We start from the raw sequence: 16,195 nt of genomic DNA on the forward strand, positions 1-16,195 counted from the left end.
ATTTAATTTCTATAAACACTTTTGAGGTTTCTAAATGACGACATGCTGGGTTAATGAGGTTTCAATTTTATTCATAGTTCGCGAAATTTTGCAATTAATGTTTAGAACAAGGTCCAAAGTAGAGTTAATTAATTAACCTAACATTTCTATAGAAAAAAAAAACTTTGATTAACCTAAAATAATGAAAAAATGGTAGTTGACGTATGATTGTTAGAATTTTTTGTTATGTCTAACCTATATAATAGATTAAAAATTCTATGATATTGTAAAATAATGATGATCACATTAAAATAGATTTGTAAATTAACTGATGATAGTTGAGACTCAATACAATACTTAGAATTTTGTGGTTGTTACAAAATTTTACATATTTGAAAAGAATGAATCTATAAAATGATCCTCTTGTATTCATTGAACTTTGTATCAGTTAAAGTTGAACTTAAAAATAAACGAAGACAAAGAGTTAAAAGATAGTAAAAAATACAAAGAAAAAAGAGGTATCAAAAGAAAAATGTCAATATTAAAAGAAATAATTGCCAAATATTCTTGGATTCATATTTTGGTATGAAAGCATTATATGTTAAAATGTATGGTCAAACACAATCTAACTAATGTATTAGCAACAACATAAAAAGTTATAGGTTCTATGGAACACTACACCATCAATTTTGTAAAGGTAAAATATGTAAAATATTTATTTAATGCACAAGATTAAAACGCCTAATATGTCTTCATTTTTCATCAATACTGTTTTAGAAAAATCCATGAATTAGTTGTTTTACTCTTTCGAGTAAAGAAAGATCAGTAAGATTAAAATAATAATTTATTTATTTTTCATTCTACATTAAAATTAAATTATCAATTTTAATTCTTATAGACGATGAAACTAGAATGAGATTTGAAAGGTATGAATTAAAAAAAGGGGGTGTGACAATTTTGAGATTAGGTTGAATATTAATCATAATCCTTAACTAAAATTTTAATATTTAATTTTATAGTATTATTTTGACGAAATCAATGAAAAGAAGATTTTGAAAGGTAAATGTCGCATATGGTCGAAACGTGTCCCTTCTTACCAACCGGGTCGGGTCGGGAGGGACAACCTTTTCCCACATAACAACGCCACGTTTCCATCTTCCGCCTCCCTGTTTTTCAGATATTTCTTTTCATTTTCTTAATCTCACCCATGGGTCCCCCTCCCCAACACGTACTCAATTCTCATTGGCCATCAAAAGCTATAACCGAATAAAAAAAATAAAAAACAAAATTCCCTCTATTTTCTTCTTCTCCTTCTTCTTTTTTCTAATCTCGTATTCCGCGATCCCGACACGTGTCACTAACCTATGTCTCTTTTCTTTTTAAAAAAATATGAATAAAACTAATTAATGGGAAATTGTTTTTAAATAGGGACGCCTCACAGAGTACACCAAGGACCACATGCGTGTCAAAAAGGAAGTCTCTCTCTTGTCGCGCTGCTCCAATCTTATTGGGCCACGTTTCCACCACCTCCCCAAACTAATTCCATACGTGTTCCCTTCTGATCATCCCACACTTTCTCAATCAACGGCTCTGATTTCCCTTTCACTACGTCACGCACTTTACCACCTCCTTCCATCTGCCCCCCTCTTCCCTAATCTCCATTTCCCCTTCTTTTTCTAACCTTCCTTTTTAAACCATCCCCCCTCCGCCGGAACCACTCTTCTCTTTCATCTGTCTTTCTTTTTTTTTTAATTTCAATTCCGTTGCCGGTACCGTCGTCGCCGGCTTTAACTATAATCAATTGCACTGCAGCTTGGCTAGGGGGCGGAGATTAGTTGAATTAGTAATGGCGGAGATTTGTTGTAAAGTTATGAGTGAGAGTGAGGCGTCGTCTTCTTGCGAGCCCAGCTCGCGAGTGGCTAGACGTCGGAGAATGGAGATCAGGAGATGTAAATTTGTTGCCAGGGTTGATCCGACGGAGACGGAGACTGTTGCGAAACGACAGAAGCTGGAGGATCGAGCTACGTCGATTTCCAGAGATTGTGATAACGCAGTTCAGAATTGTGATTCGGGAGAAGAAGAAACCGTTGGGAGATTTGTGGCTGGAGAGGTTTCGACGAAGGAGGTCTCGGCTCCTCTGTCTAGGGAATCTCCTTGTGAGGTGGTGGTTCCGAAATTTGGACTCTCTTCTGTTTGTGGAAGGCGGAGAGAGATGGAGGATGCGGTGGCAGTTCATCCATCGCTCTGTTTTACGGAGAAGAAAGCCAATGATATGTTGCACTTCTTCGGTGTTTACGACGGCCATGGCTGTTCTCATGTAAGATCTCTAATTACTTAATTATTCTCTTGAACTGTAGTTAATTAGCTCTAATTTTGATTTGATTAGTAGAAGAAACGAAAAGGAATAGCAAGTTGTTAGTAAAATAATTAGGTCATTGACTTTCTTCTTTTACGGCGAATTTTTGGGGATATTTACGGGAGTTTTTTCCGGTGCGTTAGGTGGCGATGAGGTGTAAGGAGCGGCTGCATGAACTGGTAAAAGATGAGTTAGATGGGAAGGAGATGGAAGACGCCGCCGGTGCGGCGGAGACAGAGGCGGAGACGGCGTCTCGGTGGGACCGTACTATGAAGAGAGTCTTCCGGAGAATGGACAACGAAGTTGTGGCGCGAAACAATGAAGAAGTTGTGGTAGCGAACTGTAGATGCGAACTCCAGTCGCCGGATTGCGATGCCGTTGGATCTACCGCCGTCGTCGCAATTGTGACGCCGGATAAGATCATCGTCGCCAACTGCGGCGATTCCAGAGCCGTTCTCTGCCGTAACGGGAAGGCCATCCCTCTCTCCTCCGATCACAAGGTTTGTGCTCAGATTTTCGTGCTAATTAATTGACTAATCCACCGATTTTCAATTTCCAATAGTTAATTCTTTTGAAATCTTACAGCCGGATCGTCCCGATGAACTTAGCCGGATCGAGGAAGCCGGCGGACGAGTGATATACTGGGACGGACCGAGAGTCCTCGGAGTTCTCGCCATGTCAAGAGCCATAGGTAAGCAGAAATCAAACCAACGAGGCGCTGACTTTTAACACATCGAACAACAGAACTCTAACGAGGAATTTGATTTGTTTCAGGTGATAATTATCTGAAACCGTATGTGATATCGGAGCCGGAGGTGACGATAACGAATCGGACGGCGGAGGATGAGTGCTTGATATTAGGGAGCGATGGACTGTGGGATGTGGTGCCGAACGAGACGGCGTGTGGAGTGGCGAGCATGTGCTTGAGAGGGAAGGCGGATGAGAGGTCGGCGTTGTCGCCGTCGAGGGAGGCGGAGACGGCGGTGGAAGGGGAAGAGAGAGGAAACGCCGACAAAGCCTGCAACGATGCGTCGATGCTGCTGACGAAGCTGGCGTTGGCCAGGCACAGTACGGACAACGTGAGCGTCGTGGTGGTGGACCTTAAGAGGGACACTCACCCTTAAGAATCTTTTTTTCCTTTTCTTTTCCTTTTTTTTTCCCATTTAGTACAAAGAATTTAATTTGAAATTTTCAGATTAAAAAAAGCTTTTTTCTTCTTCTAGAAATTAGGAAAGGGAAAATGGGGTTTATTTTAGGTAATTTCTCTTCTTGAGAATCTTTTTCTTTTTGAAAAAAAAAAAAGAAGAAAAATCAAACAAAACAAAAGTGTAATTAACAAGTATCAATATCAATGTCAATGCATTCTCATGGATTTGTCAAATTTTCATTATAAAACAATACATTAAAGGTAATAGAGATCCGTCACTACATAATTTGTTATTGTTATTGTTGTCGAGGGTTATAAGAAAGATTACTTGTAATGTTGGTTTCTTTAGAATTATGTTTTGTAATGTTTTGATGATTCATTCAATATGTGGATTGATGTCTCTGACATTTTATAGGATGAAACTATATTTGAACTTATTATATTGAATGATCCTTCTTAAGGGAGGGGGCTTTAATTAAATGGAAATCCAAATTAAAATTACAGTTAATAGTCAATTAAGTTGAGGTTTCTTTGAAAGGTGGGTTTTTGGACGGTCGATATTCTTTAGAGTGACGTGGAAATGACTGTGATCTGTCTTTGAGATCTGTCGAGTGACGTCCTCGAAATCTAAAGGTGTCTACGTTCAAGTTTCCTACGGTATTTATATACTCATAGTATAAGTTGCCTTTTTTGAAGGGTTCATTTTTATAAATAATATATACAAACGTAATCTTTACTTTCTAAAATTTAGAAAAATTATTAAAAATAGTAAATTTGATAAAATATTTAAAATTCTATTCTTATGAATATTGATATGCATTTATCAATGTGAGTCGGTATTTATTAGTTAGGTTTTGATAAAATATCGAGAGATGAAGCATTACACTTCAAATTGTGCAGTGAATCCAAGATACACGATTCTGGGGCATATATATGTATATATGTTTATGATGAATTTTAACTCTAAAATTCATAGTTCACTAAATGAAAAGTAAATATATAAAAGATTTAAAATGGAAAGAAATATACTCCAAAGAAATTTTAATCTCCTTCGTTGTATTATTTCAAGGTTCATCATCATCAAAAAAAAAAAGAAAAAAAAAAAAGAAAAAAAAGAATATATATATATATATATATATGTATATTTATTGAAAAATGAGGCATCCCTCTGTAACATATTTTAATTAAAAATCTTTTTTAGGTATGTCAACTTCGAAAAAAATTTAGTTTTTCTTCGAATTTTGGATCCTTGTAAAATTGTTTGTTGGAATGAATGGTATGTAACCATTTACAAAGCGTGCATTGTTTCAGATAAAGAGACGATTATTCAAATTGACTACGAGTAATTTATAAATACAGTTTTCTTCAAAGGTGCTACTTCTACGAAAAAATTAATTTTTTCTATTTTTGAAGGCACTTACAAAATTAAGACACTAGAGTGAGTATCATTGTCTTTTAACTTTGTTGAACAAGAAATTTCGATCAATTAAATGTCATCACGTCATCACAACAAAATTGTGATATTTATAATTTAATTCGGTTTGGGTTGTCAAATTTTCTCATATCCAACTCACCCTTATGTAAAAATTGGGTCAAAGAAAAAATGGATCCAAGTCTAAGCCCGCCAAGTAAATGGGTCTAAGCCCAAGTCGAACCAACAAATGGGCCCAAGCCCGACTAGAGCCCATGCAAATTCTCTATAAACAGAGGTCTTCTTATTCATTTGCAGCATGTTTGATTGAAAGGAAATCGAAACTCTCAAGGACTGAAGCTTTGAAGAATTGAAGACTCAAACTTCAAAAAGCTCTCAACACGTGCAAATTCTTATCAACCCCGAGATCATCATCTTCTGAAAAATTGAAAACTTGGAAGATCAAACTTTCTTTAAATTTCAGAAGATTGAAATTCAAATCGACTTGCAACTACAACTTCCTGAAGATCGAATACTAAGAAGTTCTAAGTTTAATTTGTATTTGAAAAAAAGAATCAAAAGAGTTAATACTAGAGATTGTATCTACAACATTATATAAATTAATACATAAAGTTCAATTCCACGAATCAAATTTCTTGGAAAATTTTTTGTGAATAAACTTATTTGATAATGATATTATTCCTCCAACAATGTTTTAATTATTCAACTATTCTCTGCTCATGTGTGCAGTAGAAATGAAAGGTTTTTCTCCCAACAGGTGATACCTAAGATATTAGCTTTGCATTTTTTTTCGAATTTATGAGTATTGATTTGTGGTTGCAATAACATTAGGAAAGAATTCTTGTCTTTTCTTGAAACATAATAGTATGATATTTTATGATGAGATGATGTATGATGTTTACCATTTGCTAATTTCCTAGGAATAAATTAAATTTGATATGGAGAAATTTGATGTCTTCACCGTTAGATTTTTAGATGTATATGGAGAAAACATTGAATGGTTTGTAGAAGTTTGGAGAATATGTGTAAAGAAAAATGAGCAAAATTAAGAAATCAACTAAGTATAGCGGAAAAAAAAAGGTATGTAGTATTCATGTCCTAACGTTAAATCTTAGGACAAATTGCAAAAATCATCCTTAGAATATAATAGTAGTTGTAATTATACTTCCAAATTCTCAATAATGACAATTTGACCCTTAAATTTCTAAAAAAAAAGTTAAAATTGGACCTTCTAAATTTACCATAATTGAAAAAATTGACGTACAATTTAAAAAAATTGAATAATGAAACTTATATAATCAAAACAATTTCTACAATTACGTAAGTTTGATTCGATGGTCCAATTTTAAAATTTGGAGGCTTAATTTTCAATTTTAAATGTTTAAGGTTATAATTGCAACCACCTTCATAATTTAGGGGTAGTTTTGCAAATTGTCGTATGAGATTAAGCTCTAAATTTTCTTTCTTTAAATATTTAGGTTAAAATTTGAAAACAATCGTAAAAAAAAATAAAAAAACAAAGGTGAAATGTTTATCAAACACGACTCCATCGTTAGCACCAAACCATTACATATTGAAATTGATATATAATGGAAGGATGAAAGGGCAATTTTCAACAAACTCTAGTATGTGTTTGACTTGGAATTGTAGCTAAAACAAATAAATAACCTAATGAATTGGTTGATGATGTATGAAGATGCCAATTGGGCTATTTCAAAGTCAAATATATATGAAGTGGGTGATTAAAAGGAAATGCATATTTAATGAAATTATTATGACCATAATAAGTGATTATATGGATTAGATTGTCTATTCTCATTTTATGTAATCATGTATATGTTTGTTGATGAAATTGAGGAAGAAAGGCGACAAAAATTATTGTTCTTGTTATTATTGTTATTACTTTTGTTCGTGTAATTTTGTTATCCAATCAACAAAAAATGAAAAGAAAAAACCGAAAAACCGACTCAAACAAGCCCGAGATCTACTAGTTTAATAAGATTTTCTAATACAAAATTCGACATCTTGATTTGTATTTGGAGAAAACACAAAAATATTGGTTCGAATTGAGTTTTTATTGGGACGAGGGAACCATTGACATATATTTGCCTTTTAACCTTTTAAATGTGTAACGGCTTATAAAAAAAAAGACAATTATCACGAAACATGTCTCTTTAAAGTTTAGAAAAGTGGCAAGAAAAAATATTCAATTTTAACCAAAGAAATAAACCAATTTCAATTTTTTCAATTTAAAAATAGAGAGACTTGTGAAAAATGACAAAATACTTATAAAATATAGAAAATTTTTTGTTCTATCAATGATAAACAATTAATATCCCCTTAGTATCTCTTAATATCTATTATTATTGATAGAATATGACTTTTTTGTTATATTTTATAAATATATTGGTTTGTTATGCTATATTTTGAAACTACCTTTAGAAAATATATAAAAAAACAAATTCAAAATAAAAGTATAAATTAAAATTCAAAATAAAAAGAGTCACATATTACGATAAACCAACAAAACTGTTGGTTTTTCTTTTTCGTATTGGAGATTGATTTGGATCATTTTTATAAAATCAATTTGGTTTGGTTCGATTCTTGGATGACCATAAAACCAACAAAATCAAATCAACTTTCACCATTAGATAAAGTTTAGACATGTTAAAAGTTACTATAATTAATAGTTTAAATTAATTGACTCATGCTAATTTAGTGATTTAATTGACTTAAATTATAAATTATAAATATTGAGAAAAATATGAAAAATAGCGTATATTAATACATTTACAAAACGTGAAACCTGCATCCTAATAGGAGGGGAGGGGGTTCTTATAAAGTAATTTTTGAAGTTAGCAACAATTAAGCTTGAGTGAACGTTTTCAGATAATGCAAGGAAAGTGGTAGAAGGCGAAGGAATTAGACAATGTATTGTGAAGAAAGGCAATGCGGTACAACAAGATAAAGCGAGAAGCGAATGTGGCAACAAACACTTAATCAATGATCAAGTTACGGGCTAGGTGAGGAGAAGTCGGTTAAGTGTTAAACCCGAACCATTAATCAGCTGAACATGAGTTAAGTTTAAGTTAAACATAGTTTAAGAAGGATATTAAGCTAACACGTGTAATGCACTAAGTAGGAGCTGTCAAGATTAGAAGAAGTGTAATACTGACTAACCTAATTTAAGGACAGTATAAATAGGTTTGAAGAAGGATTAATTCAAGTATTTAGATAAGAGGAAATTCTATAAGAGGAGTAATATATGAAATTTCGTTTTAGAACCAGGCGACAAGAGGGAAGAAGAATTAGGTGATAAGAAGGAGAAAAAGGGGGAAAAAAACTTAGCTAAGTGAGTGACCCTTTAAAAGAAAAACAATATTTTAAAAAATGTTTTTACCACAAAAGTCATGTTATATTGCCATGTTGTTAAATATGCTCATGTTGTAAACTTATAGCATGACAAATTTGAAGAATGTTTATGTTTGTGAAGTTGTATTGTTGTGATATTTGTATGTATACAAATCCCACTAGCCTTATTTTTGATCAAAAGCTAGTTATTATGTGCACATAAGAGTAGAGGTTGTCATGCGTTGAGTGGTCCGCTTGGTAGAAGGATAGTTGAACACGTTGAGTGATCCGTGTTCAAGTTAATCGTCAGAGCAACTAGTATTGAATGAGGGTCCGTAGAGATGCTGATGGTGAAGTAGTAATCATCACGGTGGTTCTTACGTTGAGGAAGTTCAATATCCATGCATTAGAATAAGTAGGAGCTAATGTGACTATTGTGTTCTTTAATGCGTATTGAGGCGTTAAGACGTTTATAAAAATAAGAAAGCTTTTATTGTATGTAATTGTATTCCCTAAATGTATTTCTAAAGTCTTGTCACTCACTCAGCTATTAGCTTACGTTTTAAGTTTTCCCTCTTTAGGTTAAGCGAAGAAGTACTATTAGGCGAGGCGAGAGAAGACCACTGCTAAGCACTTGATGTGTTGTGTAATAGTAGTTAGCTTAAGTTTTGTAATCCTTGTGTTGTAGCAAATTGTTAATAAAAGGATTACGAATTTTCATATCACCTAATATCCTACCGCACAGTAGAAGTTTTCACTCAGATGATCGCACCTAAGGTTTAAGTTAAGTTTAAACAAGTACTTAAACGTTCTAGTGTTTCACTTCAAAATGTCGATATGCCCAAGTCTCATCCACACTCGATATGTAGAGGGCATTTTTCAAGCAAGAATATTACAACAAAAGTATAGGATTTAAATTAATAAAATTATTAATTTAAAATTTTAGATTACACAATGCCAAAGTAAAATTTTATACTACATTTATACCTTTCTCCCACTTCCTAAAGTTCGTAATACTTTCATAAAGATCTTTTTAGTAGCTAAAGCTTTTATCTTTCCCAGATAATGCTTTTATTTTTCCCTAGAGAAAAAAAATAACAAATGCATTTTTAAAATTCTTTTATTAAGTGATGTAATTTCACTCGATTCGTAAATATTCAAACCGACCTTGACAATGGAAGAATACAAATCAATCATCGATAGATCGATTTTGGTTAGTTTTATTCTTCAAGAAAAAGCTTTAGACAACAGTTTCAATTTTTCCTAAACCAATGCCGACCAATCTACTCTGTCTTGATACTTGTTAGCCGATCAATTTTTCTACCATGCTCACCCGTCTTTTATCACTAAAGATTGAAACATACTTGAGACTTCATTTTCTAAAAGTAATCTAACTTAACAATGACCGCACTAATATTATTATTACTTAATAAAAGAAGGAAACTCAATTTGTTAATCATCAGGAATACCTTCATGATTGCACTGAAAAATTGCCTTCATGATCAAAATTTCAAAATACAGATCCTAAAATTGGTCAATAACTCAAAGTGGAGTACCAAAATGACATTTTAACCGTTCCTAATCAATTTCTTCAGCGCCAAAAAGTTCTCTCAACGTTTTCCTTTTTACATTGAGGCATGAACATCAAACTCTTCCACAACCAAAATAAAAACTATAATAAGTTCATAAGAGAGATTGAAACCCAATCATGTTCTGCTCCATAGTTCATGCTATTAAGTTTCTTTAAATAATCCAACTGGAACATGAACCACAAAATGTGTTAAACTGAACTAAAAGCAAATGGCAAGCCAAGTTCCACAGTCCGCACTTCATTAGATTCAGAAAAAGAATACTGACATTTAAACAACAAAAAAAAAAAAAAAAAAAAAAAAAAAAAGAAAAAGAAAAAGAAAAAAAGAAGCAAAACACATCATGGCACACAAGAAAGGGGGATACAGAAGAACTAAACCTTTTCAAATGTGGCTATAGATAAGAAACCTATCTCGGATTTACCTGACATTTTCAACAGCTCTTCTATTATCTCGTCATCAATTTTCTGCCTTCTTTATAGCTTCCAAGTTTCTGAAGCCTTTGTCAGTTCCAAATATCCTGCCAATCAAAGAAGCCGAAATATCCACATCAGTATGTCTTTTGTTCCATTGCATAGAAATTATCATAATAAATGAACACGAAGAAGCAAAAGAACGTAAAAGACGAAAAATGCATATAGGTATGATTTTCTTCGGTACACAAAGACACAGTTGTACAACTTATAGAATCTATTTTCCTTTTTTACTCGATCGAGATAAAACGTGGGTTAAGAATCTTTCAACATGATAAGACTAGAATACAATAGCTCTCCAACTCCCTACCTGGAGTGGCTACTATTTCTCTCACAGCACTTGATTTCTTTTCCAATAAGAACTCAACATTAATATCTTCACAATCAATGTTGCTTTTATTCTCCATCAGATCCACTCAAGTTCTAACTTCCAGATAATATTGGGAAAAATAGCATTAAGAAGTGAAATCTTGGACATGTATGCAATGATGGTTCTCCAACTCTCATTTCCAAAATCAGAATTTCCTTCTCCTCCATCCTAACCATTCAATAATCCACCTTAAGATCTTAATGGGCTAAAAGACTTCAAAATGTGGAATTTATTCTGTCCAAGCATACTTCCAGACCATCTCAACCCAAAGTGAGGGCATCACATCAAGTCACTGATTAACACCTTTCCACCAAAATACAATAAATAGTGCAGCTAAGAGAGTAAATATTTTCCACAATAATCTACATAGCAAAATGTCTTAGTTCTGTTAGCCCATCAATCTAAACCATGCAATGAAACCATCGGTTTTGAAAGGATAGGGGAAAGGGACCAAGGAGTGTTGGGTGTTCCGGAAATCATCTCTTATTACTCAAACACCCCCTTTGTCCTACAAATACTACAAAGATTTTTCATCCATGAAAATAGACATGAAACTATTGAATGGGAAGTAAATCAGTTTCCCACAAGGTTTTAATGCTATGAAGTTCAAATCGATAATGTATACATATAAAATAAATGGTTGGACCATTTATGGACCAAAACTCACCAATCCATGTAAGTGAATGTTGATGAGTAGTTGCCAGATTTCGTATAAAGCAGTCGGTGATGATAATCATGAAAATAAGCACTGTAGAGAAAGAGCAAAGCTGAGTTCAGGAACAACAGATACATACATTACGACTTATTCTTTTTAAAACATTAAAAATTCTAATTGACTCACCCCCCATACAAAGGTATGAAGTTTGAAGGGCTCCAAGGAAAATGGTAACCACAATGAGCCTCAACTGTCTCCAGCACTCTAACCACCATCCATAACCACAGGGTAAATAGATGGGGACCAGTAAGAGCAGGACCGACGATGGTAGCAAATCCAAGGAACAGGATCTCAGCCGGATGAGCGTATTCAGATGTTAGTCCGAAAGGTGTAGCATATCTGCGCTTATAAGAACCATAAAACAGTCAAGACAATTTTATCATGGGAAACAGCAGAATATACATGAAATTTAATTTATAAATCTCACTTACTCGTGATGGACGCTGTGGACATTCTTGTACAGCCATTTGGTGTGCAAAATTCTATGCCCCCAGTAGAAAACAAAGTCCTCAATAATAAAGTAGAATATTATCTGGCCGAAAACTACTTTCCTACATTAATGAAACAGAGAACAAAATTCAATTTAGAGGAGGTAATGATATGGTCAAGCTAAGAAAAAAGTGAAAGTAAACTAAGCCTAGCTAGATAATTAAAACCTAAAATATATGCTTTATGACATAAAGAACCTGAAGATACCAGGATGGCAATGGAAGGGTGCTTCTCATGCCCATACGCTTGAAGACAGGATAAGAAACAAGCATAACTGGAAGGTTAACACCAAAATGATAGAGTAGAAGGCGTGAAATACATTTTCCTTGAGCAGCAGGACTGTTATTCTTAGCCTGAAAAAAGCAGAACAAAAGTTATATCACAACGGAAAATAATTCATCCATAATTAAGAGTTAGTTACATCATTATTGAGTTAATTGAACTGTAATTACTGGGTGGAAAACCTAGTTGGTAGGTTCTTTATCTGCATTCATAAGTATCAGCACTTTTGTCAATATGGTAATTAATGAGAAACAATTTTGTTTCTTTTCTTTCCTTTTTGTTCTTTTTTTTGTTAAAATTACAAATTTGGTTCCTATCATTTGGAGAAAGTTAAAATTTAGTCTCTATAGTTTGATAAAATCCCCAAAAATGATCATTATCATAGGGAACTATTTGTGGAAGTTCAATAAAACCAAATAAACTAAATTCTAACTTTCTCCAAACCATCGGGACCAAATTTTCAATTTAACCTTGATTTTTTTATAGAAAAAATAAACAATTTAAAGTAAAGCTTGACATTCTCATTACTTCCTGACTTCCTGTTATTTCTATGTTTGAGATAAAAGAAAAGGATAATCAAACATAGTTCAAGTTCTAATCTAGCTCATAATCAATTACGATACAAATCACTAACAAAAGCAAATCTAACTCATATATCAAATATTGTTTAAATATCCATAAGAACTTGTAGTTATGAATTTATGGTGAAGATTTACTAAAAAAAGCAAAAAAGCAAACCTGGATCTTGTACTTGCTCAGCCATCCTGCTCTTTCCAAAAGTATAAAGGGAAGTCCAGATAAGAAGAAAACACTTTCATGGATGATGAAGCTTCCAATACAAGCGAGTTGAAAATCACTGAAATTTGTGATTAGATACTGCATAACGTAGGAAAAAGAAAATCCTTAAAAAGAAGTACCAGATGTACAAAGAACCATAGTGTAATTCAACAATCCAGCAAGCCAATGCTGCCAACAAATATAAAGGAAACCCTCCAATTGGAAAAAAAAAAAATCTGAAAAAAGAAAAAGGGTATTCATAGCTCACATCAAAGCACTTCAAACGAAGAAGCAATTAGCTATCAACAATATAGATCCTATTTCAAATCAACAGTAGGAAATGAAATTCACCTCAAGATTACATCAAAACCCCAATGTCAGTCTCACATCAACAAACCAATTTAAGAAGATTCAGAGTAAAATGCAAAAGGGTAAGACACCCACATGAAAACCCACTTGACATTCAACATAAGAAATTGAAATCTCAATCCACAGCACGATGTAGACAGCAACCAGAGTACAGTAGTGGAAGAAGTTAAAAATATAATGGGATTGGACGAAAACCAAGATCAAATCTAAGGCGGAAAGAACAAGAAAGCATAAGAAAAGATAAAAGGAAGAAAAGGGTAGTACCTGCCAGGCAGATTCAAGAAGCGCAGCCATGAATGATGGGAAGAAAAATGGAGAAGAATGGAGAAGGAGACAATACCGGTAAGAGAGGGAAGAGAAGAACAAAGGAATCTATGGGTTTATGGTTTACGATTTATTATAATCTCTCTAAACTTGCCTTTTTCTTCAATTTCCAGGTGGATCGCTCTCACTCTCTCAAAAATCTCTCTCCGTTCATGGTTGAGCACGTTGAATGTTCACAAGCCACCCCTCTTAAAAGGACTCTTTAGATATTAAATATGTGTTGATGCCAAAGTTCCTATTTTTTTCTTTGTTTTTTTCGGCGCTTTGGATGCATTGTTTTTTTAGATTTAGCCATCCTTATTTTTGTTGAAAATATAATCAAAGTCTCGCATTTAGAGAATGATAATAAATATATAAATGAAGGTGATTATCTCTATTGATATAGAGTTTTTTTTTGGGTAAAACAAAAAGTAAAGTAATGCAGATTTACTAAGAAGTTGTATCACAACAATTGACTAAGAATGTCGTAAATGTTTATGGAATCTCGACTCCATAAGTACTTTTGGAGAAGCTTGAAGTAATGTATATTTTATTGCCTTCTTTTAATTTCTATAGAATAGGTGTTGTGTCGTGGACTCAAACAATTTGACAATTGTTTGTCTATTGAATTGAGAGAAGGGCACATTCGAAAACCTTGACTATAGCTGACCTAGTCGAGATCGTTGTGTGACGGTCGAAAGGCATATCATATAGTGGAAGTGGATTTGGTCTCTTCATTGTGTGATTGTTTTGTATTTTTCGTAAAGAAAAAAAAAACATTTAAGTTTCCATCTACCAAATTTTTATAAATAGGCAACATAAATTTAACTTAACTTTCATCTTTATGTTCTCAAGGACTAGAAGTTTGGGGATCAAATCTTCGCACCCTCACGTTGTACTTAAAAGACCTTTAAAATTTTTTTATAAGTTTTATAATATTACAACGTATTCTTTTTATTTAATATTTGACGTTTTATTTGTGATACGTAATTTTATTTTAGAGATTTAAGACTACCGAGTATTCTTATTTGACAATGAGTTGAAGTTGTTTCCACGAAGTTAGCACCTGAGCCCATCTTTTGTTTGATCATCAATTTTGAAATATGAATAAAAATTAAGTTTGTTTCATAGGTATAATTATTATATTTTTTTAATTTCTTTTTAATTTTGTTATTAAATTTTATATGGTAAAAACTTTAATTTCCACATAATTTTAACAAAAACCTAAATTTAGTAGAATAGTTGTATTCTAATTTAAAATTTAGAAAATTTAAGAGAGGAACATATATGTATATACAATCTTAGATTCTGATTTTGATTATATCTCTTCAACATGCCCAACCAAACTCGATTTGCAATTAATTTTATGGGATAATCGTAAATATAATAATTAAATTTAAAATAGGAGTCTTTTAAAAATTATAACAAAGCGGCAAAATATTTATACCTTAAAAAACAATTTCGAAAATGGAAAAAGCCCATAAGCCACAATGGAAAATATCAAAAATGCCCTGTAAACCATGCCATCAACAATGCACGTAATATATTTGGTAGATGATCGTTTAGGTTTGCCTATCATTTGGTACACGATTGTTTAGATTTGGTTGTTTAGATTTGGATAGCCAGATTTAAACGATTTATTTTTTCAATTCTACTGTTTAATTTGATTTCATAATCGTTTAGATTTGGTCATTTAGATTTGGCTACACAATCATTTAAATTTGGCTACACAATCATTTAAATTTGGCTACACAATCATTTAAATTTGGCTATCCCAAATCTAAACAATTTTTTTTCAAAATTAGGTACACGATTGTTTAAATTTGACTAAACAATTTTTTTTAATTCTTTTGGTATACGATTGTTTATTTTTTTTACATGATCGTTTAGATTTGACTACTTCAATCTAAACGATTTTTTTTAACATTATTTATACACAATCTTTTAGATTTGGTTACTTAATCTAAACGTAAAAAAAGAGAAAAAGAAGAAAGACGTTGGAAAGAAATAAAAAAGAAGAGAAAAAGAAGAAGATGATAGAAAGAAATCTGTAAAGAAATTACAGCGAAAAAAAGAAGAGGAAAGGAAGAAAGACGATAAAAAAATTGCAGGGAGAAAAAAGATGGAATGATAAATCTGTAATATTTAAAAAATGGCTAACTTTATAGTCTTTGTTACACGGGCCGTAAAATATTGTAGTAGTTTGTTATATTTATGAAAATTTTCTATCAACGATGGAATGCCCTCGTTATTATACACTTAATTATTATTTCTAAAATTGTTATCTATTATAATTATCCTAACAACATGTTCACAATTTTTAAAAATAACTATAATTGAGCATTTAGGTAATGTTTTATCAAAACGTAATGAAATTCCATTGATAAATCAACTATAGTGAACCTAAAATTTTAATTAATGTAATTGAATTGTTCTTGATCGCATTTATTTGGAATTACGAATTTGTCACATTTTTTCTTTCTTGTTTGACCCCTAAGTGATAATGGTAATGGTAAAGATAAAGATAATAGCTAGTAAATATTATGTGACAAATTAATAATTC

General features: G+C 32.5%; 2 protein-coding genes across 2 annotated transcripts; one reads left to right on the forward strand and one right to left on the reverse strand.

The window, feature by feature from the left end:
* The first annotated feature begins 1,637 nt into the window (after positions 1-1,637).
* On the forward strand, positions 1,638-3,716 carry LOC103497127 (probable protein phosphatase 2C 24). Its single transcript, XM_008459219.3, has 4 exons — positions 1,638-2,296; positions 2,479-2,835; positions 2,921-3,026; positions 3,110-3,716. Exons 1-4 carry the CDS (start codon positions 1,826-1,828, stop codon positions 3,457-3,459), a joined length of 1,284 nt encoding a protein of 427 aa, XP_008457441.2. The 5' UTR covers positions 1,638-1,825; the 3' UTR covers positions 3,460-3,716.
* A 6,244-nt stretch (positions 3,717-9,960) lies between these two features.
* On the reverse strand, positions 9,961-13,835 carry LOC103497129 (methylsterol monooxygenase 2-2). Its single transcript, XM_008459220.3, has 7 exons — positions 13,594-13,835; positions 12,922-13,059; positions 12,109-12,254; positions 11,844-11,963; positions 11,539-11,751; positions 11,365-11,445; positions 9,961-10,374 (listed from the first exon to the last, which is right to left on the reverse strand). The coding sequence occupies exons 1-7, from the start codon at positions 13,621-13,623 to the stop codon at positions 10,314-10,316; spliced, it is 789 nt and encodes a 262-aa protein (XP_008457442.1). The 5' UTR covers positions 13,624-13,835; the 3' UTR covers positions 9,961-10,313.
* Between the last annotated feature and the right edge of the window lie 2,360 nt (positions 13,836-16,195).

Source organism: Cucumis melo, chromosome 12, assembly GCF_025177605.1.
Source record: "Cucumis melo cultivar AY chromosome 12, USDA_Cmelo_AY_1.0, whole genome shotgun sequence".
NCBI classification, from domain to species: Eukaryota; Viridiplantae; Streptophyta; class Magnoliopsida; order Cucurbitales; family Cucurbitaceae; genus Cucumis; species Cucumis melo.